Source organism: Heliangelus exortis, chromosome 7 (assembly GCF_036169615.1).
Source record: "Heliangelus exortis chromosome 7, bHelExo1.hap1, whole genome shotgun sequence".
Taxonomy (NCBI): domain Eukaryota; kingdom Metazoa; phylum Chordata; class Aves; order Apodiformes; family Trochilidae; genus Heliangelus; species Heliangelus exortis.
The window spans coordinates 13110745-13136122 of NC_092428.1; the positions used below are offsets into that span (position 1 = coordinate 13110745).

The 25378-nt window shown below is 38.0% G+C and overlaps 1 protein-coding gene across 3 annotated transcripts in view; it reads right to left on the minus strand.

The window, feature by feature from the left end:
* PCDH15 (protocadherin related 15) overlaps nucleotides 1–25378 on the minus strand; it is a 344988-nt gene that overhangs the window by 96948 nt on the left and 222662 nt on the right. For all 3 annotated transcript variants that reach the window (XM_071748909.1, XM_071748908.1, XM_071748907.1), the window contains 3 exons: nucleotides 20156–20284; nucleotides 5092–5397; nucleotides 3714–3938 (listed from right to left, as the gene is read on the minus strand). In XM_071748909.1, coding sequence (XP_071605010.1) covers nucleotides 3714–3938; nucleotides 5092–5397; nucleotides 20156–20284 — 660 coding nt within the window. The remainder of the gene's footprint in view (nucleotides 1–3713; nucleotides 3939–5091; nucleotides 5398–20155; nucleotides 20285–25378) is intronic.

Sequence of the window (25378 nt, forward strand, 5' to 3'; positions counted from 1 at the left end):
ATGTTCAAAGAAATTACACTTTGACAGTGGCAGACCACCCAAAAACAACACTCAAATTGCTTTTTGGAGTTGCTAATGTTTTTATCCCTTCAACTATATTTTCAAGACTGATAAAATGTGCTACATCTAACCTGTATAATTATTTATATTAAAAATCCAAACTGGATAAAACGTTTGGTGTTCTTGATTATACGTCAGATCTCAATCATCAGTTACTGTGTTCAATCAGTTACAGTTACTTGTTCAATCTTTCATGCTATCCCAAGACAAGATGACTCATTACTATTTTCAGCTTAAGGTGAAAAGCTATGAAAGCAGCAAGAGGAATCTGAGAACTGGGAAACAAAGAAAAATCTCTGTTTAGGTAGTTTGATCTTTCCAGTGAGAAGAAATCAATGCCACTTACACTGTTTCTCTTCAGTAGAAGAAAGGATGAAATAGTTGATGAATTTACCTTTGGCTTTCTTCAATGAAAGTCATACAACAGCCACACAATGTAAAGGGCCATTTGGCTGCAGTACTGGCCAAAAAGATATTTCAACACTAACAGGCAGGTAATAGATTAAGCTTTGGTTTTTTTGGCTTTTTTCTGCATTGAGCATTCTGCTATGCAGCCTGTGTTTAGATCGAGTTCAGGGAAGGTTAATACAAACTATTTGTTACTTGTCATGCCAAAGACAGGAAACAAGAGTCTCTGTGTATCCATGCTCCTCCAAGCTACAAAGATCAGTCTGATTATGAGTCTACTGCACTGCTGCTCATTTGGGTTTGTATCATATAAATGATAGATGACACTGTAAGATGTCCATAGTTGGTTAACAGAACCCTATTACACAGTGAGAATTACAATGTTTTTGCTTAAGAGCTGGACTGTGGAAAATGACAGATGTTAATGGAACAGCACAGGCTTAAAAAGACTTGGAGACCTTTGTAATAAAATCAATACTCTGAAGATTATAGGGATTGAATCATAGAATCCCAGACAGGTTTGGGTTGGAAGCTCATCTAGTTCCAACCCCCTGCCATGGGCACAGACACCTCCCACTAGACCAGGTTGCTCAAAATCCTGTCAATCTGGCCTTGAACACTTCCAGGGATGGAGAATCCACAACTTTCCTGGGCAATTTGTTTCAGTCCCAAATGGTTACATGAATTCTCTGCTTGGATCCACTCTTGGGGCTTCTGGTTTCCCCTTGCTAAATTTTGTGTTATTAAAGACTGCAATCCTCACAACTCTTACGTTAGTGCCTACAGTGTAACCACACTTGGTTTTCCTCCTACTTAGGTGTCACAAACACTGTATTAAAATAATTACTCAAATACCATCTTCTATACAAACTGAAAGCACATTTACTACTAAGAGGAAAAAGACACATCCAGTTCCTGGTCCCACAGTAAAAGCAAATGACAGGCTGAGTGGGAGGGAACAACTCCTCCAAATTTATGGCAGAGATGTACACCCCATGCAGAAGCACCCTGTCCCCAAACATGGTTTCTGATTTGGCAGATGGCCTGACAGAAACAGTGAGATTTAGAAACTCTTCGGTTACCTGTGCAGACATCTTGATTGGTCAAAAATGAATTATGAAAGACTCCAATGAAACAGTGAACATTTAAGGTGTCCTCCTGTGGATCTTTCTCATTTCACACAAGGTTAGCACAAGGCTCTGATTTTAAACACCTCCTTCCTCCCTGCTTCTGTAAATTTTGTATCTGAGAAGTTCATCAATAAGCTCAAATTAAGACATTCTTTCTATTCAATACATCAGCTGTGACTAGGGTTGTAAAATTTCCACCATCTGACTTATAGCCCATTAATGATATCTGCCCAACAAAATGAGGTATTAAAAATGCATTCTCAATGAGCTGACCCCCATTCTCTCAACTGCTACTCAAAATACTGTTGTTCTACCTGCCACTCAAGGCTGGAACCTAAGCATCAGCTCAGTGATACATATAAACATATAAACATCTACTTATGCCCCCTGATCCACTGAGAAATACATCCTGCTACTGAGTATGACAATACTCAATGTCTTTATTTTCTCTCCCATTTAAAATATAAGCTGCTTGTTCTCACTTTCAAGCCCTGTTCTGCCTCCAACCTTTTGCTGCTGAAATACTAACTCCTAGCTTCAGCCTAGCATTCCAGACTCTCACATACTGTCTTTCCAAACGAGTATCATCATGCTCCCTTTTTGTTGCTCGTGTGTGGGAACAGTTATCAGGAAAACCAGAGACCAATTTTTTCATCCTACTAATCCCCTTCCTAAGTTCCCTATTCCCACAACTCCTCCTTTGCACAAGCTCCTGTTGCACAAGGTCATCAACTTGAACTGTATTGCTTCCCTGCACCCTGACATGAATTAATAAAATACCAATGCACAGTCATAGAGTAGGGTCAGCCCTACGATGCAGACTATAGCTTTTCTCTCAGTACAGTCCTATTTGAAAACAAGTACCTTTTAAAAGCCTAACAAAAACACCCAAATACTTAATTCTGAAAAAAAAAAAAAAAAAAAAAAAAAAAAAAAAAAGGTTGAAAAACTTCTTAAAAGTACAACAACAACAACAAAAAAGTTCAGGGAATGATGTCAAATGCTGTATTTTCTTTGATTGACCTCGAAACTGCCATTCAAGACCACAGACTTAGGAAACAACCGAGCTGGATCCACCACAGTCAGAAATTCTGCAGAGACAGAAAGGTATTCTGGAAGTCTTCTACATATGCCATCAAAGCTTACTGGAGATAGTTACTGCCCCTAAAATAATTCTGCGGTCAGTAGTAACTTGCTCAAAATCGTGTCAATTTGTAACATCTGCAGATACACAGTGCACATTTGTGAGCTATGCTTTTGTTTCTGCTACAATTATTGCTTCTTAGCTAAAATGTGAGTAATTAACTCTTAGATAATTAGTTCTTCACTGTCACAATCAACAAAAATGAAGCAAATGCTGAAAAGGACTGCACTAACTGGCTCCAGAATTGTACCTTTGAGAATCCAAGAGAGCATGATTTAGAGCATCTAAAGTATCCTCTCCTTTTGGACATGAGTACACCAATCAAATTAAGATGGGTAAATGCTAACGTTTCAGCTACAAATACTTTAATTTGTGGATCATTACCAAACAGAATACCATTATCCCCATATTACTGGTAAGATAACTGAAATCCAGAGGTGATGCTGTAACTCACTGAGTTCTCACTGAATCAGACCATTAAACAAGCCTGTTTCTTTGCAGCTCTGCATTTACGAGCACCAGAATCTGAAATATAGGATGTGGTGTGCCATATCAGCACTCAATATACCCAAATGAGTCATAAAATTATAGTTTATGAGAGCTTAAACTGAAACGTGATGGTGTAATTTTTGCAAACAATTTCATTAGGTAGGTACTTAAATCTTTCAGAGATTCCAAAGGATTAAACATATTTATGTGTGTCTGGTATTCTCATATTTCATAAATCTGTCAACCAAGATTTAACTATATAATTGCATATAGCAAAGTAATTACAGCTGTTATAAAGTGTATGTTTGACTGAACCAGCTGCTGTCAGAAAAAGGCAGTAGCTTCATACAAGTGAAAAAAACAGGGAAGTGGACATACTGCTAACCATGCTCTGGTATTTGATCAGGACCTGATGTAAGGGCTGATGAAGTATTTTGTAAGAAACATAAGGAAGGTACCAACTAACAAGTTATTTCTCTTACCTTCACTGTCACCGTGACAGTAGCAAGCCCAGGAGGCATCGTGCCCTTACTATCGAAGGCTTCCACAAGAAAGATTAAGGTTGGTTCTGTGTCAGAGAATGATTCATAATCCAAGGACTTCACAAGTGATAACTCTCCTGTGTACTTGTTCAGTGCAAAATACTCCAGTGCTTCCTGTGTCCGTATTCGATAGTTAACATCGGAACCAAGATCAACGTCCTTTGCCTAGAGTATGCCATGCAGAAAAAAATTCAGTGTGCTTAAAACCAAAAAAGTCCATTTTCACAAAAAGTCCCTACCATATCTAGAGTATAAAAAAGCAAACTAATGAAAACAACTTTAGCTTTTTTATATTAGTCTAATAGTATTGGATAGACCTAGTACTGTTACACAAACATGAGGACAAGCCTGCTTAAGGTAATAAAATCCAGAGATAGCTGCCACAGGAAACAAACACAATATTCTACTCTGGGCAAGAGTCACTGGAAGCTCAGTCTGTTCTTGTTCTTTTCCCTGGGCACCTGCTATGGTCCACTACCAGGGAGAGGAGGCTGGGCTTAGCAGATTTTTGATCTCACCTCCATATGGCAGCACAGCTGCTTTTATTTCATACCAGTATTTAGACAAAGAATATTAATTTTCATCAGTACACTTTAGCTGTAATTTGACATTAGATTTATCTGTGGTCAGGTTCAGAGAAAAGCATTGCTGTTGAAGTTGCCCCAGGACAAATTCTTCTCATTAAAGGATGTTGACCAACACATCAGGATGCTATATAAACTGCTTGCTAGAAGTATATCCCTGCTGTCTCTAGAGATCTAGGTAATCTCAAACGATGGAATTGCACTTGACTGAGTACCTCTTATAGTTAGTGAAGAGAAGACATCACCTCCAGATGTTCACTTCACTCCAGCTATCTTAGATGACAATCTTGGTATTGGATTAATTGCTTCTGGAAGCAACTATTTATCTTCATCAAGTATAATGTGAGGTAAGGTAGCTGGGCTTGAATTAAATGTCTAAATCAGTTAAGATAAAATGTTCTTTTGCTACTAACGTAAACAGGCAGAAGTTATATGATGAGCTTTCAAAAACAAATCAAAAGCCCTTCAAATGTGTATAACAACAACAAAAAAAATTACAATAGCAGCATAGGTTTTTTGTGTTTCCTTGTTTTTAATAATTGCTCTTTCCAAGTGAACCTCAGCTTCAAAGTATTTTGATTTGCCTAAAGGTCATGCATTTTTCAGTGTTAAGTGTCATAACTTCCTCCACTCTGGTTCACAACCTCTTACAGCAGCACCACTAAAAAGTTGAATAAGAACATGTTTAGTATTGCAGAACATTTACAAAACACAACTCCATAATGCCTTCTTACCTCTATTTGCAGGAAGACAGTGCCTGGTGGTAGGTTTTCTGGCACAGTCACAGTGTAGGAAGCATTAGTAAAAACAGGGCTGTTGTCATCAATATCCAGCACTTTGATGGCTAAAGTTAGTGTTGAATGTCGAGGGTCCAAAGCTCCATCTGTTGCTTCAACAATAAGTTCATAATAGTCCCTTACTTCCCTGTCCAGTTTGACTGCTGTATAAATGCTACCATTTGATGTGATTCTGAAAAGATTGTTGAAGTTTGCCAAACTGTAATGAACCTGACCATTAACACCAGCATCTGCATCTGTAGCCTAAGGAAACAAGAAAGAACCATGTTTTAGTGCACATTTTAAATACAAGGGTCATACCCACATGGGAGGAACAAGCCAGGGCAATATTCTACAGGGAACTAATGCTTGTGTGGCTACTTAGCATTTCTTGTTTACAGCAGCTTGCCTCTCTCTGGTATTTTGTCGATGATGAAATACCCTGTGAAAATAAGTCTCTTATCTTGGAGTGACAGAAGGTAGTTTTACTAAATTCCAACTGGATTTGAGGAGAAAATGTGCACATAAACAGAAGACAAACCAGATACTTTTCAACTCAAGTCCTCAGATACTTCCAGTGATGAAGTATCTTCAGTGTTAGGTGGTTTCTGAGGGGAACTTGTATTTTGCACTCTTGATTTAAGGTGTTTCATTGCTGCTCAAATCATTACGGAGGACACACATATAAAAGATGGACATGGTCAGCAGACAGTTAGAAAGGACACATTAGTTTGACATCTTCGTTTCACTTAAACATGTTTGTCATATTTAGCAATATTGTAGTCATTGCTCTCTGAAGAACTACTCTGAAGAACTTTCTATAGTTTGTTTATTGTGTTCTTAAAACCAGAGATTACCACATTGCATCCTTATTCTTCTAGACTCAGAAGAGGAAGACGGTTGCAACAGAAAACTGTTTAGATTTTGTGCAGCTGATATCTTTGCTAAATCTCTTATCTTTGAACTAAATCTCCAATTGCCATATCACCCAAGTAATTCTTGTCCTTACATAACTGGTCTTATACAGATGAAAAAATGTCATGTTTTGCTAGAGCTACCAGGCCCTCAACATAGTCTGAATAATGACCTGTTACTTTTCCTCCTCTAATTAAATTATAGCATTATGAATAAAGTTATGAAAATTAAGCAAAGGGCACTCTGCAAGCAAGGTATTTTCATTTATTTGATTTTATGAATGAGGCTACAGGCATCTGGGAAGAGCATAAGAGATTTTGATGTTTTATTACCACAATTGTCAGGAAGTTTCCATGAATGTTTAATTCTGCTGAAGGAATTAATTGTAAGACTGTAATGAAACCATTTATCTTCCTATAAATGTATTAGAAGTTAATTAATATTGTTAAAAAGAAAAATCTCACTTTGCTTTCCTCCTGCACTACACTGATGTCCTAAACAGTAGGGGCTACAACTTCCTAATGACCAGTCTATTGATAACATATCCTTTTCATCAACATCTTTCAGCATGTGGTTGATTTGCTTAGTTCACAATCAATACTATCTCCTCTGCAAAAATAACCACTTTGGGGCAGAAAAACGTCTCAGACGATATGCTGAAAAACTGCTCAGAAAGCTACTTAAGGAGAAAAGTTTAAAGGATACAGTTACAGACACTTAGCCCCACTGAAGCAAAAGCAAAGCAGAAGAAAGGCAGAGGGAGCTGCAGAGCTTCTGGATAAGACACTAGCAGCACAATTCACCTTCATAAGACTTAAGCTCCAATGCATGTTTGAGTCAGTCCTCTGGCTTAGCTTCAAATTTGAGCCAAAGCCATATTATAGCAATTAAATCGACACTAAACATCTAGAGTTAAGAACCAAACGGTACAAAAATCTTTAAGAGTAATTTTAACTACCACAGCCATTGGAAACTATGAGACTAAACCAGAGATTCATAGAATAGAATCATTAAGGGTGGAAGAGACCTTCAAGATCATTGAGTCCAACCATAATCCAATTACCACAACCACTAAACCATATCCTGAAGCACCACATCAAAATATCACCTCCAGGGACAGAAACTCCACCACCAGCCTGGGAAACCCATTCCAATGGCTCATCACTCCTTAAGTAAAGAAATTTTTCCTAATGTCGAACTTCTTCTGGCACTTCAACCCATTTCCTCTCATCCTATCTCTAGTTACTTGGGAGAAGAGGCACAACATTCAACCTCTCTACAACCTCCCTTCAGTTAGCTGTAGAGAGCAGTAAGATCTCCTCTGAGCCTTCTCTGATTCAGATCAAATAACCCCAGTTCCCTCAGTCACTCCTCATACGACCTGCCCTCCAACCCCCTCAACAGCCTCACAGCTCTTCTCTGGACATGCTCCAGGACCTCAATATCTTTCTTACATTGTGGTGCTCAGAACTGAACACAATACTCAAGCTGTGGCCTCAGCAGGACCAAGTACAGGGGCTCAATCGCTTCCCTACTCCTGCTGGACACACTGGTTTTGTTACAGGCCAGGATGCTGTTGGCCTTCTTGGCCACCTGGACACACTGCTGGCTCATGTTCAGCCTGACATCCACCAGAACTCCCAGATCCTTCTCCACTGGGCTGCTCTTCCCCCAGCCTGCAACTTTGCTTGGGGTTATTGCAAGCAAAGTGCAGGACCTGGCACTTGGTCTTGTTGAAACCCATATCATTGATCTCACCCTATTGATCTAACTTGTCCAGATCTCTCTGCAGTACCTTCCAACCCTCGAGCAGATCAACATTCCTGCTCAACTGAGTGTTATCTGCAGACTTGCTGAGCATGCATTCAATCCTCTCAACCAAATTGTTGATAAAAATATTTAATAGAACTGGTCCCAACACTGAGCCCTGGGGTACACCACTTGTGACCAGCTGCCAGCTGGACTTAACTCCATTTATCACAACTCTTTGGGCCATTCATACAGTTTTTAACCCAGTGAAAAGTCCACCTGTCTTTTGAACAATTCATTAATCATTTGGCTATGGCTATTCAGAGGAGTGTGGCTGACAGCACTGCTTCTGACATTTTGCTAAAACAACTGGCATTTGAAAATTGTAATAAGGATTCTAAGCAGGCACTGGCAGGTTCTAAACAGACCATGACAATTACAGATACGACACGCAGGATGTTGGCAGTGCTACACACAATGCTCATCTAATGGCGACTGCTTTGCAATCAAAAAGGCAAAATGCTTTAATTGTGGTAAAGAGGGACATCTAGTGAGAGATTGGAGAAGGACAAAGAGCCATCCTAAGTCCAGACCACCTCCTCAATTATGTCTGAAATGTCACAGAGGGTTTCACTGGGCATCTCAATGCAGAACAAGATGTTATAACAATGGGGTTCAGTTGTCAGGAAACTGGCAGTGGGGCCTACCCCCACCCCCCAAAAAATAGGGGCAGTGATCTGACACCTCCGCAAACGATCCCGGCAAATCAAAGCTTCGAAGCCTCAGCAGAGAAGCCCCAGCAGTTCAGGATTGGATCTCTACACCACCCCCTGATGTGTGCCAACTCCTAAAGTGGGGATTCAAAAAATTCCTACCACTATTATGGGGCCTTTTCCTATTGGTACAGTAGGCCTGACATTAGGCCATAGTGGCTAATCAGCAAAAGGCTTCTTGTAATGCCTGGGGTAGTGGATGAGGATTATTTGGGTACTACAATGATTTTGGCATGGTGTCAACAAGTCATTGAGATCCCAGAGAAACCTAGAATAGCACAAATTCTTAGTCTTCCATATTTTAAACTTGTCCAGGAACAGAAATGAGCGAGAGGAGCTACTGGATTTGGTAGCTCGGGAACAACAAATTTTTGTTCTCAAGAAGTTATGGATCAACAACCCACACTAACATAACTATACAAGGAAGAAAATTTGAAGGACTTACTGGAGCAGATTAAGTCTGTCATGGCTTTAAAGCACTGGCCAAAATCATGGCCTCTACAAGAAGGGCTTACTCTTTGGCAGGAGTAGGTGAAGTGTTATTGCCCTGGCAGAGTTCTGCACATCTCACATGGCAGGACCACAATGGAAAAACAGAAGTTTTTCAACTATACATTTTACAAAAATTGCCAATATCTCTATGGAGACAGGATGTCCTCAGACAGATGGGAGTGTATTGATATAGCCCATTTGAGCAGGTAACTGCCATGACGAATACTCTAAAATTTCACTCTTTAAAGGGATTAGGCAGGCAGCAGCAAGAAATGCAAGAATGTCTGCCTTCAAAAATTAGCACAGATCACAAAGGATTGGGATATCCTTTTGTTTAGGAGCTGCTATTGAAGCTTCTGTTCCCTGGACTGACCCCATTCACTGGATTTCAGATGATCCTGTCTGGGTTGAACAGTGGCCCCTATCTAAAGAGAAGTTTTTGTCTTGCAAGAGTTGGTTTAAGAACATCTAGATGCCAATCATATTGAGTTTTCAGTCAGCCCTTGGAATTCTCCAGTTTTTGTTATCAAAAAGAAACCTGGGAAACAGTGAATGCTATATGATCTGAGTGCTATTAATGCCATTATAGTCTCTATGGGCCCATTGCAACCCGGATTGCCATCTCCTGCTGCCATACCTTCCATCTGGCCCCTTGAAGTCATAGACTTAAAGGATTGTTTTTTCATTATTCTATTTCAGAAGTCAGACGTGTAGATTTGCCTTTTCAATATCCACTCTTAATATGGAAGAGCCAGCTTTAAGATATTAGTGGAAAGTTCTTCCACAGGGAATGAAAAATAATCCAACTATGTGTCAAAATTTTGTACAATGAGCTATTGCACCCATGAGATACAAAAGGCCAGAGGCAAAAATTTTTCACTATATGCATGGTATTTTGTGTGCTCATTGTGATCAAGAAGAAGTACAAGAAATACTAAAGGACTTCTGTATTAACCAAGAGTGACAGGGCTTACAGGCTATACCAACTGCTTAACTACCACCTATTTCCCTTCAACAACCAATACAAGGTGCTGTTTTAGCCACTCCTGAAATCCCTATTGATATTCCTTTCCAATCACAGGTTATACTTACCTCCCTTTTCAAAACTTCCTCATTGACCCCATATAGAACATAGTTGCATTCTTGATTTCTGAATTGCCTAAGCAACATTTGCAACTTACAGGCTTGGACTTGTCTGTCATTCACCAACCTGATACACAAGCAAATTGCAGGAGTTGATTCAGAACAATGACTACTGGCAGATAGTCACTGCTAACACAGGACACCTGGAAAATAACAAACCTTCCTCAGAATTATTAACCTTTGCTGAACAATACTCATGGCTTTTTCCTGTGGTAACTTCTACCCACCTTGGTTCCCCTTCAGTGTTTTCTGGTGCTTCTAGTAACGGTAATGCTGGATATCGTTTTTCTGAATTGGGAAGCCATGTAGAACATACCATGTATACCTCAGCACATAAAGTAGAGTTATTTGAACTTATCCTTGGTTTTGAGGATTTCCCTCAGCCTATTAATATCTTGACTGATAGCCACTATGCAGCATATGTCTGTCAAAATACTGGAACAGCTCAGATAAACCATACTTCTAACAGTTTTGCAGCTCTTTTATCATTTACAGATGCTTGTACACACACACTGTGCACCTTTTTTTATTACTCAGATTCATCCACATTCCTCTCTACCAGGACCTCTGTCAGCAGGAAATGCTACAGCAGATAGTCAGGTGTGAGCATTCTTAGCAGATTCTGATACTCCCTTACCCAGGAGCCTATTTTACATAGATCTAAGGTAATTTATTTTCTTAAAACTGAAAGCATCTGCAGTAGACTTTAAAAAAAGACAAGAAACTTGCTGACTGGCTCCTGTGCCAATGCTGCAAGAGATGCAGAAAGATGAATTGCACATTTCTGCCCCTCCCATCTCATTATGTTTATTGAGCATTAGGAGACACATGTTCCTCTGAAGAGTCTCTAGTAACTACTGCTGTTGTTCTAGGAATTCCTCATATCTGCCTGACTGCTCTCATTTCCATCTCTCTCAAGGCTAACTTATGAAGTACTGCACGATAAACCAAAACTGGAAACCTAGGACTATAAATGTATCATTACTTTATTTCCCAGAAAAAAACACATTCCACATGTACTAGAGATATCATAATCCACAAGATATCCTTCATTTGTTGTGGTAAGTTTAAATATGCATTAGAAACTATGCTTCAGAATTACAAGAAAACTTCATTAATATAAATCAACAGTATTCCAGCGTAACAAATTATCTTCCCCCATCTCAAGAAGCTTGAAAATATAATTCTCGAAGGTTTGAATTACCAAAATGTCTCTTGAAGGATCATTAACTATGAAATATAATGACAAGCATTTAAATGTCAACAGTATTAATTATATCATTATCATTCTTTTCAAAAGAAATCTCCTACTCATATCTACAACTCTTGCTCACAACAGGCAACAGCAGGATTTAAGGAAGTTAATTGAGTGAGGGTTTACACTCAGACTTCTGGAGCCTGAAAACACCAAGAAAAAAAAAAAAAAAAAGGCAGTGTGTTGTTATTCACACTTGTGAACAAGGCAGAACAAACATGATAGGGAATATCTCTATTAAAGCTGCAAGTTGAAGCACTTCTTAGGGAGCAGTTTACCATCAACCCAACTTCCTCCAGACTACATTTTCCTTCAGGTCTTCTTCAAGGACAGAAGTTTCCTGTTATCCCCTCCCACCCCAACAAAAGTTCCAGATGTCCAAAAGCCTCTGCAGTATTCCAACAAACAGTTCATCTCAAGGGAGGGATGGAAACTGTGCAGGAGGATAAAAGGACAATGTTGCCAGGATTTGGGTTATTGCTTTTTATGGAAGACAACATGATTATTTATTATTAAGGGTTTAATGGCCTAATTATTATGGATTTAATTTTTTTATTATTCTGGGTTTAAAAGATTCCCAAGCCCCTCAATTATGTCAAATAGTAAATCATGTGTGTGTGAGTGTTAAATTGGATGTTGTACTTGTTTTTCAGGGAGATTACTGCTCATGCTCATACAATAGAATTACCATTTCCCAGATGCAGTAAGAAGCCCTAGATATTTGAAACATTTATGAACTCTTGGCATTTATTTAAAAATATTTTAAGGACAAATAATTAGTCATACATAAAACTTTGGAATTTTTCTTCTTCCCTACATGTCAGGAAGTCTTTGTCTCTCATTTCTTTTTGCCCATTTTTACCCAGCCTTTTATTTCCCTATTTCGTTCATTACATGCTCTAACAAAAGGAAAAGATTGGAAGGTGCCAACAGGTTTGAAAGATTTTCATCAAAATCATTCCAAAAGAAGTAAGGAAACTAAGAATTACTTTTATCCTCTAGTTGTTGTCAGCATTCTATCACACACTTTGTTCTTCTTTTACACAGTTAGATTTATAAATCATGCTCTTAAACGTACATGGCATTACTGAATACCCATTACAGATATTTGCAATACTCTCTTGCAGCCTAAAGATGTATAAGAGTTCATTTCTGCAGTACTCCCTGAAAAATAGACATTTAAATTTCATTACTCATATAAAAAATAAATTCTTTTACAGACTTACAGGAATAGAGGACTGCAGGTTTTGTTCAGGTTTCTGATAAGCAGTTATATAATACTTTTATGCCATGTTCATGTTCAACTAAAAGTATACAGAAGGCTTTTTAATTTATTCTGCTATATAATCTCTGACATGCCATAAAACTTAATATTAAACTGCAAGAAGAGACAGAGGCTTAGTTACAATGTGTGATAAACTCAAATGACCTGCAAAAAATTACTTGATGAAGAAAGAAGATATAAAGAATATACAATAAAATTGGATATTGCAATATCAGGTGTCAATCTGACTGACCACTGGATGGGGCAGTCCAGTTGGGTGTAGCTGGTCTAAAAATAAAACTCAAAGGATGACTCCTCAAATTTTGGCTATCTTCAAATTTCAAGGCAATTCCTACTTCTTAAGAGAACAACCTAATGCCCTACACACACACGCTTTTGAAAAACTTTACAGGTTTTCTGTATATCCCCCAGGAACTTTTCAAAAAGTATCTCACTGAACCAGCAAGTCATCCCAGCTTATTATTTGACTCATAACTACAACTGAGAGTCATTTCTTATGGTAAAGGTAGCACATGGCAGATTTTCAAATCCTGACATATTTTAGCCATTATGCAAGATGGGAAAATCTTTGATAAATACTTTCACAGCCAATGCTAATTCCAGTACATCTGGAGGGTTAGTTTAGAAACCAGTTAAATGTGACTCTAAATAAAACTACACAGTAAGAACAGTTAAATGTCACAAATAAAAATAATTAAAATAAATTAAAAATCAGAAAGATTATGGCTGAAAAAACTTGTTTATGAACTAGTGAACCTCCTACAAAATTTAATCACACTGTAACACTTAAAAACAGACAAGATTTCTTCAGTCATGTCTTCTTTCATGCAATCAAATCCTAAATTTAGAGGTCTGCACTAGCTGTTTTAAGATGAAGGATTATTAGAAATTTTGCTTTTATGATAAGTATGTTCTTTGCCAATGATATGATCAAGCAATTCAGAGATTAAATTAATGAAAATACATATTAGCAAAAATAAAAGCTAGTTTTCAAAACCACAGATGAAATATATTATTTTTTATCTCCACATTTTGCTAGGCTCCGAAAAATCTCTAATATGTTCACACACTTTAAACATATTTTTGTAATTTATCTAGACTGTTGGCTCTCTTCCTAAACCTGCCAATTTGGGAACATTAGAATTAGAATACGAGCTGGAATGTAACAGCCAACATTTGGATTTGAAACTACACAAGTTCTGAACATCAGAAAAAAGCTAGGTACCTGGCATATATCACAAGAAAATTCCCCAGCTTTTCCTTCTATCAGGAAGTCTTCAAAAAAGGAATCAATAATGTAGGCAATTCTTTAAGGCACAGAAGAACATATACAATGAGAGAATGCAGTCAACAGTTAGCAGGCCTTGTATAAAACATTCTAATTTGTAAGCTCAGGAACACCATAATTTCTTGTCCTAGTGACAGAAATCTGAACAGCCAAATCTAAACCTGCAGAATCAGCTATCAAAATACTAGATGGGCATGTATTAGAGACATGAAACCACTGATTTAGAAGATTTAATACAGCATCAGCCTGAAATAGATGAAATGACTTAAAAATACACTGGGATGCAAGGTGACAGGCAGACAAAACCAAGAATGCCTTTCATACGGAAGCCCCGGCACTTCCAGTGATCGACTGTTGTGAGCATGAATATGGTTGAAATGTATCTCTGATCACAAGTATCAAATTTCCACTACATGAAGGAACAAATGTTATTACTCTGAGGACGAAGATGTAATTAATGCACAAATTTTATAACAGAAACAGGAAGGACAGGAGGCACAGCTTTTGAAATCCCTTTAGTTTAAAAAGTGACTCCATTTACCATGTTATGGGTGGCAAGCAGCTTTTTAAACCTATTTAGGCTCCCCAAAATTCAACGAACCACTTTAAGCTGATGGAGTGCAGCTGTAGCTGCCTGCTGCAGAATAGCCTCCAGGAATTATACAGCCCTTTAGGGGCGTCAACAGAAAAAACCTAATCCTTTACCACACTGCCAGGCTGAGAAGGAAAAAAATTGGACAAACCTACAACCACACCTAGTTCTCATGAAACATTTGGACTTGAAACCCTGCCATCCATCCCATTGTAAGAGGCTGAAGGAATTTGCTTGTTAGCAAGCATGTGAAAATCCAAATGGAACGTGGGGTGATTACATGGATGTCAGCTATGGCTGTCATTTAATTTCTTTTCACCATGTAAGTAGAAAAGCTGCCTTCAGTAATTATTTTAACAGCTAACTATAAAATCTAAGAGACTATAGGGGAAAGAAAGATAAAACTAAGTTAAAATATATAGTGAACACTATTAATGGCTGCTACCACTTTCTGCATTTCTCATCCTTCTTACATATCCCCTTCCAGGTCAGAAAGAAGATATTCTTTAAGACTTATTATTTTGAGGAAAACAAGGAGTGTATAATTTAGTTAAAACCAAAAGCAGATCTGAACATCTCTTCTGTACCCAGCTTCAAGCAGGATTCAGCCAAGCTGACATGACAGCCTTCCCTACCATGCACATGCACAAGATTGCAGGCAGACTCTGTGGATGCAGGGATTCATGGAAGCTACAATAAGGGGCTGAGAAAACTGACTCAGGCTGGACAAGAAGCAAGAATAAAAGCACTTGCAATAAGACATAAGCACATCCACACCTTGTTGGAAATCATTTGCGTTTGCTCTGCACATTTTGTCTGACAGGAAACTATGAAAGTCTTAATGTCACCAGCATCAGTATGAGGAGCTAAAAGGAGGTGGTGGCTTTACTAAAGGCCTCTCTAACGTAGCCTGTAGACAATTTTACTAATGAGCATGCAAGCAAACTAGACATTTCTGCCTAAGGCAGGGGGGTTGGAACTAGGATGATCTTTAAGGTCCTTTCCAACCCAATCACACTTCTGTGATTCTATGAAATGAAAGTTCCTATCAAAATTACCTGATGATGATCCAATCACTTATAGGAAGCTACATGGATGTTACAGAAATGAGCACAAAGAGAAACTCAAGATAACAGTCTTGCACTGGAAAGTTGTATTTCATTCCAACACACACAAGACACAGTGGTTCACACCACTAAATAGCAACAGATTTATTAGCAATGCAGATGCACACACTGCAACCAAATGCAAAGATCTGAATGGCTTCTGGTTGTGGTCCATCTGTCATGTCATGATTCTCTGATAATAGATTCTGATTTATTTTTTATGGGTCTGATTTTAAAATCCTAGCTGCTCATATAGTTTTTACATTTATTAGATTAATTCAAAATACCTTGTTGAGTAATGAATTATGCAATGAGCATGGACTCACTGCAGGTATATGAAATTTACTTCAGAGGCAGTGACTCTTCTCTTTCCCAAGGGATTAATTCCTTTCCCTCACAGACTGTCCTCTCCTGTCAATAAATCTCCCTTTTTTGGTCATTTCTTTTTCCTCCATCTCCAGTTTTCCTAGAAGATGTCGAAAAGTACAGGAGACCCAAAAATTTATTTTCAGAAGATGGTATTTTTAATACAGGTAAGGTGTAATCTACACTGCAGGCTGTGGGAAATCATACCCTGTCCTATGGGCCTTCACACACAGAACATGACAAAGGTGATATAGGTAAAATAATATTTCTTCCTAGGCTTTTTAAAACAAAACTTCGTAATGCCTCATCAGCATTTGAAGCAGTTTTCCTGTATGCAGAAACACAGAATCACATAGTTGTAAGGGATCTCCAGAGGTCATTTAGTCTAATAAAATCAACTTAACTGACATCTGCGAAGCTTAAACCAGGCTTTGAACCATGAGGCTTGCAGAGTTTACCACCTTATGAATTTAAATCAAAACAGAAGCTTGTAAGAATTCACTGCTATTCAGACACAGAGTTTCAATAGGGAATTGGCATCATGATCATATTTCATTAGCATTCAAAAGTGATTGCTTGCTTCTTTACACAACAGACTTGTTCTTTACACTTCTATACCATTAAAAGAAGATGTCTAGAATAAGTAGACTGGTGCTTTATAGCCTGTGTGTCACTTGTCTTACAGTTTTGTTTTGCTTTGCTTTGTAGGTGACAGATGCTTTTGGATGTATACCATGGGTATGAATTTACATTTATTATATAAATACAAAAGTAAACTAGTTCCATCTTACAGTGCAATCAGAAAAAGCCCCCCAAAGCTCACTTTTCCAGCAGGTAGAATAGCTCCAACCTAAAAATCAACTTACTTCCTTGAAGCATTTCTTACTTTAAAAAGCAGCAGAGGTTTTACACATGCTGTTTGCTTATCACTTTCATTACTGGAGTTTATTTATACTGCCTCGATTTGAGGGAAGATCATAAAGTCCAGTGATACCTGAACATCTGATATGGCATTGTTTTTTCCACTGCCATCTAACTCTCTATCCATATTTTTACTTTTATGCCCTTTCATCTTCCCTTGATACCAACGTGCCCGTGTTGGAGACTGGAAACAGTTCTGATCAGTGACACAAAACTATGCTCATAATAAATGAGGGGAAGATGTAAAAGAATCTGGGTAAATAAAAAAAACAGAATAAAAACTTCAGTCAAATGATTTGTGTTCTGCCTGGGCCTTGTCAGATCAAGACCTCCTTATTTAACCACAGAGTGCATTTTTGAGGTCTTTAACAAACTACTCACAACTTTCTTTTGCTGAACAATGACAAATACCTGTTCATAGGCTTTGCAGTCAATACATCGATTCCAACCTAAATTTCATTCCACATTTTTTTACCTCCTATGCAGCTGGTATTGATAAACAGTACTCTGTACAATGCTAATCATTCAGATGACCTATCTTCTACAGGACCTAAGCTATTTTAAACTGCAGTAGACAACATGGTGCCTGAATTTCATTTTCAAGCTTCCTATTTGAAGCTTTTTGTTTCCTGTTGCTCCTTTGTATTTTGTTCAGCAATTTTCCTCCTGTCTTGCTGGGGGATTCCCATCATCAGAAATGAAAGAACAGTGGGGAAACTAATATATATCCAACTGCCCCATATTAGATAGCACTGGGTAAAATAAAACATATTTATACATCTACTGAACTTTCAGTCTCAGCCCTTCTAGGTTTTTTTCTTTTAATCTTCAGTATACTCCTCAAATCCCCAGAGGCAGCTCTATGCCAATGCCTTCAGGAACTCCAGTTTGCAAAGAACCATCAGAATAGTGTGGAATGACAGTGCTGCATTGTGAATTCTTGTGTTCCTGCCTGTCACAAGCCCTCTTCTCTCCAACAGAAAATCTTTCATTGCTCTGTTCTGTACCTCATCGGGAAACAAGTTTCCAAATGCTACATAAGCCCTTATGGGAATCCCCTTTTAAGTCCATCTCTCCAGAAGTAGAGCACAGAAATCTCTGTTCTGTAGCAGGAGTGTTTGACCCAGTTTTTTCATTTCCCACATAGCTTATAACCTTAAGTGTAGATGGGGAGAGGGTAGGAATATGATTCACCACTTGTTTGGAATAGATAAGCAGACAAGAGACATGAAATTTTGCAGTCTCAGGAGAGGAAAGAAAGAGAAAGCCCATATAGAAAGTCCAGAATGGGAAGGACATTTCAATAGCTGTTCACATGTTATTTATTCTACTTCTAACATTTGACAAATTACAGTTTTACCTTTCTACTTATTAACATCACAGAATATACCCCTGGACTTACCAGCATCATTGTCACGTCAACCTGCAACTGTAAACATTTTTTTAAAAAAATATAGAGCACTAATAGTATCTGCTGCTAATACTCAAACCATGGATTAATGGATTTTAGTGGGTCTTAGATAAAAAAATGTAGAATTTAATTATAAAATACATTCAAATAGTAAGATGATTAGAAACAGAATGAATTTGTTGGGAGGGATCTCTGGAGGTTTAGTGATCCTTCCAGCATCCAGGTCATTGCTTATGTTTTATTTACTTGAGAAACCCGTAACTTCACCTTCCACTGCAGTTAGTGCTTTCCACCCTCATGGATGATTCTGATACCAAACTTTACCACCAAAACCCACTGAAGTATCAAAGTAGTTGAGCATGTTTTCCATATCTTTCATCACCAGGTCTTAAGCCTCAATGTGCAGCAGTTCCTGTATCTTCTTGGGTCTCAAAATAAAAATCTTGTACTCTATCTTTTCCCTTGCAATATTTGCAACGAATATAGTAAAAGACATTCCAAAAAGCAGGCTTGTCAGTCAGTGGCTTAATTCTTGGTAATGGCAACACATGACACAATAAGGACTACATTCTTTTACCAGGCTATTTTCAACTAAACTAGGCCCTTATATTTTAACCACATTACAGCTTCTGTACAAAATATATTGCCATAGGAACATCTCCCATACGTACTGTGGTTCTAATGTATTGTGAAGCACAACAACACAACAAAAGCTATTTCAGTTTTTAAAGAATATCCTCAAACAACACAGCTACACCTAAGTGCTCATCATCCTTATTTCAAACATCTCGCTGAGGCCAGAAAAAACATTCCAAATGCCCAGATTACTCTGTTCTGTAGTACTTGTTTGCATTTGTGAATATAAAGCATTAGAAACTGTATTCAGTATTTGTGCTATGAAAAGAAAGCTTTTTCCATCCAGAATTAGGAGTGGGGAATTAGGAGTGGTGAAAAATATGACAATAAATTATTTAACCCGTGACTGTCATTCTCCAAGCAGGAATAATCTATTGCAAAGTTTCAGTTTCAACACGATTTAGAAATTATACTAATTTATAGGACAGTGAGGCTTATGAACGAAATACAAAATACCATATTCAATTACTAATTAAAAAACCACACAAGTCATGCTTCCTTCTTTCCCCCAGTGTTTGGAAAAACTGACTTTGCCAAAAAAATAGATGTATATTTCAACTGACTGAAACTTCATCCATAAGACCCATATATGATATAAAAATGTACACAGCTTCACATCACTCAAAAATGATACCCCCAATTTTATGAGTCTTTGAGTCAAGAGTTCAGCTGGTTTTGCCCTTAATGGCCTTAAAATATTATATATGTGTAACAATGTATAAACATGACTTGTTCAGTGCATTAGAAAAACATTTTAAAAGAAATCAGTAAAATTGTAACAACATGGCAATAATGTAACACTGTAAACCTGTTAGAAGCAAGCTTTTAAAGTGGTGCATCTTCAAAAGCACCACTTATAGTGTGGCAATTTTTAAATGAAAATGTCTTTTCAGCTATTAAGCAAAGAGAAGAAGAAAATCAGTTCTGTATATTAAAGTCCAAAAGATCATTTTGTTAACATAAATGCATCTGCCAACAGACAGTTTGCATATAAACAGTTGCATATAAACATTTATATGAGAGATTGTCTAAGGCACAAGTATTTTGTCTGGACAGTTTAGGTAGTACCTCTTCCCAGTTTATAACTTACCCTTACTTGACCAACAAAGGCATTGGCTTCCTCTTCCTGTACAGACAGGTTTTTAGGCAGAAACATATCAAAAACAGGTCCATTGTCATTTACATCTGTCACCACTATATTAACAGTAGCAGTTGAGGTCTACAGAGAGAAAACACATTATGAACACATCAGCTTTTTTTTAAAATTTCACAGAAGATAACTGCTCAGCAACCTTCCTGCACTGTATTGGACCCATTCAGTACAGAATTAGAGGTAAACAGATAATTGATTGGTTGTCACATGTTTTTGTGAAATAGGAAGCATTCTTCATCTGAAGAGTTTCTTTTGGCCCTAGATGTCTAATAAGGCAAAAGAGGCTCAAGACAGAATAATGTATTAGAAATACATGAAGGACATTGGATGTCTTTTACTTATAAGGTATTTTAAGGATTTAAGGATCTATCGTTCCAACTGGGGGAAGAAGTTAGAAATACTAAAATTTTCCAGAACTAGTTCAGTTTCCAACTTCAGCTGCTGACCATTTTACAAAGCACCCGACGATGGCCCAGTACCTGTGTATACAAATAGATAAAGAAGAATCTGATGCTCCAAGCACTCCTTTTCTTCCACTGCAGGTTGTGAGACATGAAACAATTTAACAGCTGGTATGATCCACACTGTCACATTCCCAAGTAGCTCATAGGTATTGCTAGAAAATCACTAGATCTGCAATATCTAAAAGAGAACAGTCCAGATCCTTCCTTCACAGTGACGGAAATGAGGATTAGCTCTGGACACTGAGTTACCCCTGTTTGAAACTGATGGGGGAAGAAAGACAGAATCATAATCCAGAGCACTGGCAGAGAGAATCCTCACTTCCAATTATGCTGATGCACTTGTGTGAGTTGCTTTTCAAGAGTTCAGAGACAGCTGGCTGCAAATATCCTTCCCTTTCAGCTTTTGAACATGGTATTAATGAAGTGATTTTCATTTGATGTATTTAACAGGCAGGTATTTCCTTCCTGCCCTCCCCCTTGCTCTTTTGGAATGACTACATAGCTTCTTTTTTGGCAGATGTACATTATATACTGCGTTCAAAGAACTATATGAGAGCAGCAGCATAAGACAGGCAACCCATAAAACATAAAAGGGCTGCTCATATCAGCCTGTGTGCCAAGCTAATGTTACTCTCCAGCCATATGCTACCACTATATGTAGCAATTAGAAACTTCTATAAAACACTCTGTAAAGAACAGCCCTGCCCTTTCAAGAGACAGCCTAGATAATCTAAGAGACCTTCCCTCCACTGCCTGCTATGGTGTTAGTGGTATATTTATCCTCAGAAAACGAGTCACTGCCTTCTTAAAGTAATAGGCAAAGCTCTTTGGCTTTTTCTATCTTAATAAAAATAAATGGGTTTCAATGGTACTTCTTCAGATTTGTTAGAAATAAAAAAAAGATCTGAAGATGTTAGAAAGTGAGCTTGTTTCAAAAGGCACAACCCTGAATGTAGCCTTGGAAAATACCAATGAAAAATGCTATTTTGTATGGCAAGGGCAAAATGTATGAAATCACTTAACTAGTAGGCAAAATTTATTATGGCAGCTATTACAAAACCAGGTGCTGAAGCAGACTGTTTTCATAGGGATATAAAATACTCCAATTTTGTTACAATGTATTTATAAAATATCTTGTCTCAGTAACTCAGGCCATTCCTAATGAATGCAGCAGCACAGACACTAGGGCTTGTAGGGGCCTGTGAAAATCATCCAGTTCTTACCCCCATGCTAAAACAGCATCTGATTTACCTGTGCCTCAGTGGTTTGCATAACTGAATTTTAAAAGGCTCCCGGTGGTCAAGTTCAGTCCCAAGCTACTCTTAGAGTTAGAAAAAGTTTCTTCTAATGTTTAGCTTAATTCTTTTTTTCATTTTAAGCCCATTGTTCCTTGTTCCATCTGACATGGAAAAGAAGATCATCCCAGTCCTTTTTGTGGTCTTCTCTATAATACTTCCAGATCGTTACCTTGTTCCTCAGTTTTCTTTTCTCTAGATAAAACATCCCCCATTTTAAGACCTCCAAACTCAACTCTTCCCTATTGGTGCGCGCCTTTCTTGGAACTCATTTACTAAAGCTGGACATAGACCTCCAGCTAAGGTTCTATTAATGCTGAGTAGAGTGGAAGATTATTTCAAATGTCCCACAGACAACACTTGTCTGTATCCATCCCACAGTTTTGCCTTTTTCATAAGTGTGACCTCACTGACACCTATTCAGCCTGTGATCTGCAACAAGCCCAGATCCCTTTCTGTGGAACTCTTGCTTACTCAGTATCCCCTTATTCCTTCTTTGGCAGTTAATTGCATCCTATTTCTAGGTCATTTCTTCAGTTTATTAAGATCCTTTTCTATTTTTCTGCTTACTTCCAGTCTTCCAGGTTGGCATCTTTAATATTAACCCACGCACAGTTTTTCCACCTTAAAAATAAAAATGATGAAAAGTGTCTTAAGACAGATCCTTTGAAGACCTAATAAATATTTCCTGAGTACTTTTCTGGCCAGTTGTGTCCTCACTCTTTGGTAATTTGATTTCCTTATATTCACTAAGTTTGCCCATTTATAGAGTGTCAAATTTTTACTAATGCCATGACATATGCCAGCTATTCCTTCCTCCTATTCATATACCAAAAAATAAGTTGCTTTGGTGTAATTTGTCCTTAATAAATTAATGGCAGCTATTATTTATCTCACTGTTTTATTCTATCTGCTTATAAACAGCTTCAAGATTTTTCTGGTAATTGGTTAGGATGACTCCAATACCACTTTTAGCTTCCTTTTTAGATAGCCCTGTCTCTCCCTTGGTGGTGCCCATGTCAAAAAGTGTAGATAGCTATTTAGTGTCAGGAAATTCCTCTGTTGGTGTGAATTATGTTCTGGCATGATACCATGTCATACAAAAATAATCATCCTTCTGTGAACAGATTACGTTGCAAGTTAGTGAAGAACTGGGATCAGTATATACTATTGCATGTTTGGTTCCTCCCTTGGCCACAGCTTTGCAGGTATTAGGCTTCTGGTGTAACTTAACTGAGACAAAACTCTCATCAGACTCTGCAAAGTACATTTGTTTTCAGAGTACTAGAGAAAACAGGAATCAGTGTACCATGACCCAAGCTGAACTTGAAGCAGACAGTGCTTGGGCAAAATAGCAATGCTTCTTTGCTCTTTTTCTGCTTCTGTTGAGATAAAGCCACACAGGCATCTGCGGTGGCTCCATTAGTAAGATTATTTCATTGCCACAAAACTGTAATTCTTCTTGTACTTCACTGGAAGTTTCTCTCCCATTTTCATTCTGCCATTACAGGTTTCAGTCTCTGATAGCCCTATGTTAAAAATATGCATGAGATTAATAATGTCCTTTTGTCTAAGAAGCTTGCAGGAAACATTAAGATGTAATTCATTCTTGTGATACATCAAGGGTGAAGCCTTGATGCAAATAAAGCTTGCAGGAGTTTCACCATTGGCATCTCACAGGTCAGAATTTCATCCTGAGCAGGTCTTAAAAAAAATAAAATACTGAAGACAAAATAAAAATATTGGATTGAAATATTATTCACTAATTGTCCCTAGTGCAAAGACAGATGTGCACTCCACCGTTCAAAGATTGTCTACAAACTACCTCCTCCACAGAGAATGGTGCTTGGCAAGCACCCAGGTATCAACAGCTTCCCTTGGAAAATTATCGATTAAAGACCTCTAGGAATTCATAAATCCTCCACTGCTTGAGCCAAACTTTGTCTCTGTTTAGAATCAGTAGAATCTTTAGAAACCTGTAACCATCCTCCCTTAAAAAACAATAACAAAAAGTTCTGAATGTAAACCTGTATCTTTATATGCCTTTCCTAAAACATCTTCTGGCACAGTACCTCCCACGTAACAAGCCTCATAGGCCCCTGTATTAAATGCTCCAAATAGATGCAGCATATTGACTGATTTTTATTAAGGGGAGAGATCCTTGTAGCTGTCACATGGGAAAAGCACTTGCAAAGGACTACTAATGGACTAGTCACTAGTCACTATCTTAACAGTATCTGGTCATGCTTTTATTGCTGTGTTGTCAGTTCAAACTTACTGTATGCAGGACAGAATCTGTAAAATCTTCATCTCCCAAATCCTGGGACTCAACAAGCACCCCAGCCCCCACTGTTGGAGTCAACTCCCTCTTCTCCCAGCTGTACCTCCAGCTGGGGCATTTGCAGTGTCCCACAGACTCACTGCTGAGCTACCTGTGCTCGGAGGCTTCCTTAGCAGTCCCTCTTGATCCCAACACTACCAAGAGCTGATCCCACACCCACACAAGGACTAAGAGATATCCATATGCAATGTAGCTCTTTCAGAGTTTTTCTACAGTTCTTATGTGGAGACAAATGCAGAAAACAGATCTGTTCGACAATAAACACCATACAAGAACTATTTAATATTTAAAAAGTAAAGAATACCGAACATTTTGAAAGAAACAAACAGAAAGATGCTTTTGGGCTGCCACCTTCTCTGTGCATATTTGCTTATGCACAGTTATTTGCTAATTGTTTCTGAAAATGCCATTTCCACATTCTATTTATATAAGAAAAACATACTTTAAAATTTATGCATCACTGTCAACAGAAAGCACACTCTGGAAAGTTTGGTCTGATGTACAACCCACATTGAATGTAAATCAGTTTTCTGAATCTAACCTGATTCCACAGAATACAAGGTAATAAAACCTGTTTGATTTAATAAACTGAGAGGAATATGGTTTAAAAACCATTGGCTTAAGCCAGTGAATACTTGATATTTTGTAGACTTCTTCACCATTTGAGATAGTTTTAACAGGATATGTCTTATAATCTGTTTTATAATCTGGTGTGTTTACTTCTGATGATGCTGAATCAACCCAGAGATCATGGAACAGCTGCCAAAGCCTGTCTTTGCACTTGCTAACTTCTGAATCCAGTGTTGAAAATAAAACTATAGTTGTACACTACTGACAGATCTAACTTGTGTACAGAGTTGCGTAACAGCAGGGGAGCTCACATACTTATTTTAAATAACCATAGCACCACTTTGTGAGGAATTCTCATTTGAAGAAGTACCAAAGGAGACTCAGGTTTCACCTAAGAGAAAACATTGGAGGCAGCAGGGAAGGCTGAGTTCTGCTTAATACAACCTTGGTTTTAAGATTAATTTTAAGACCCTTCAAGAATTCTTTATCA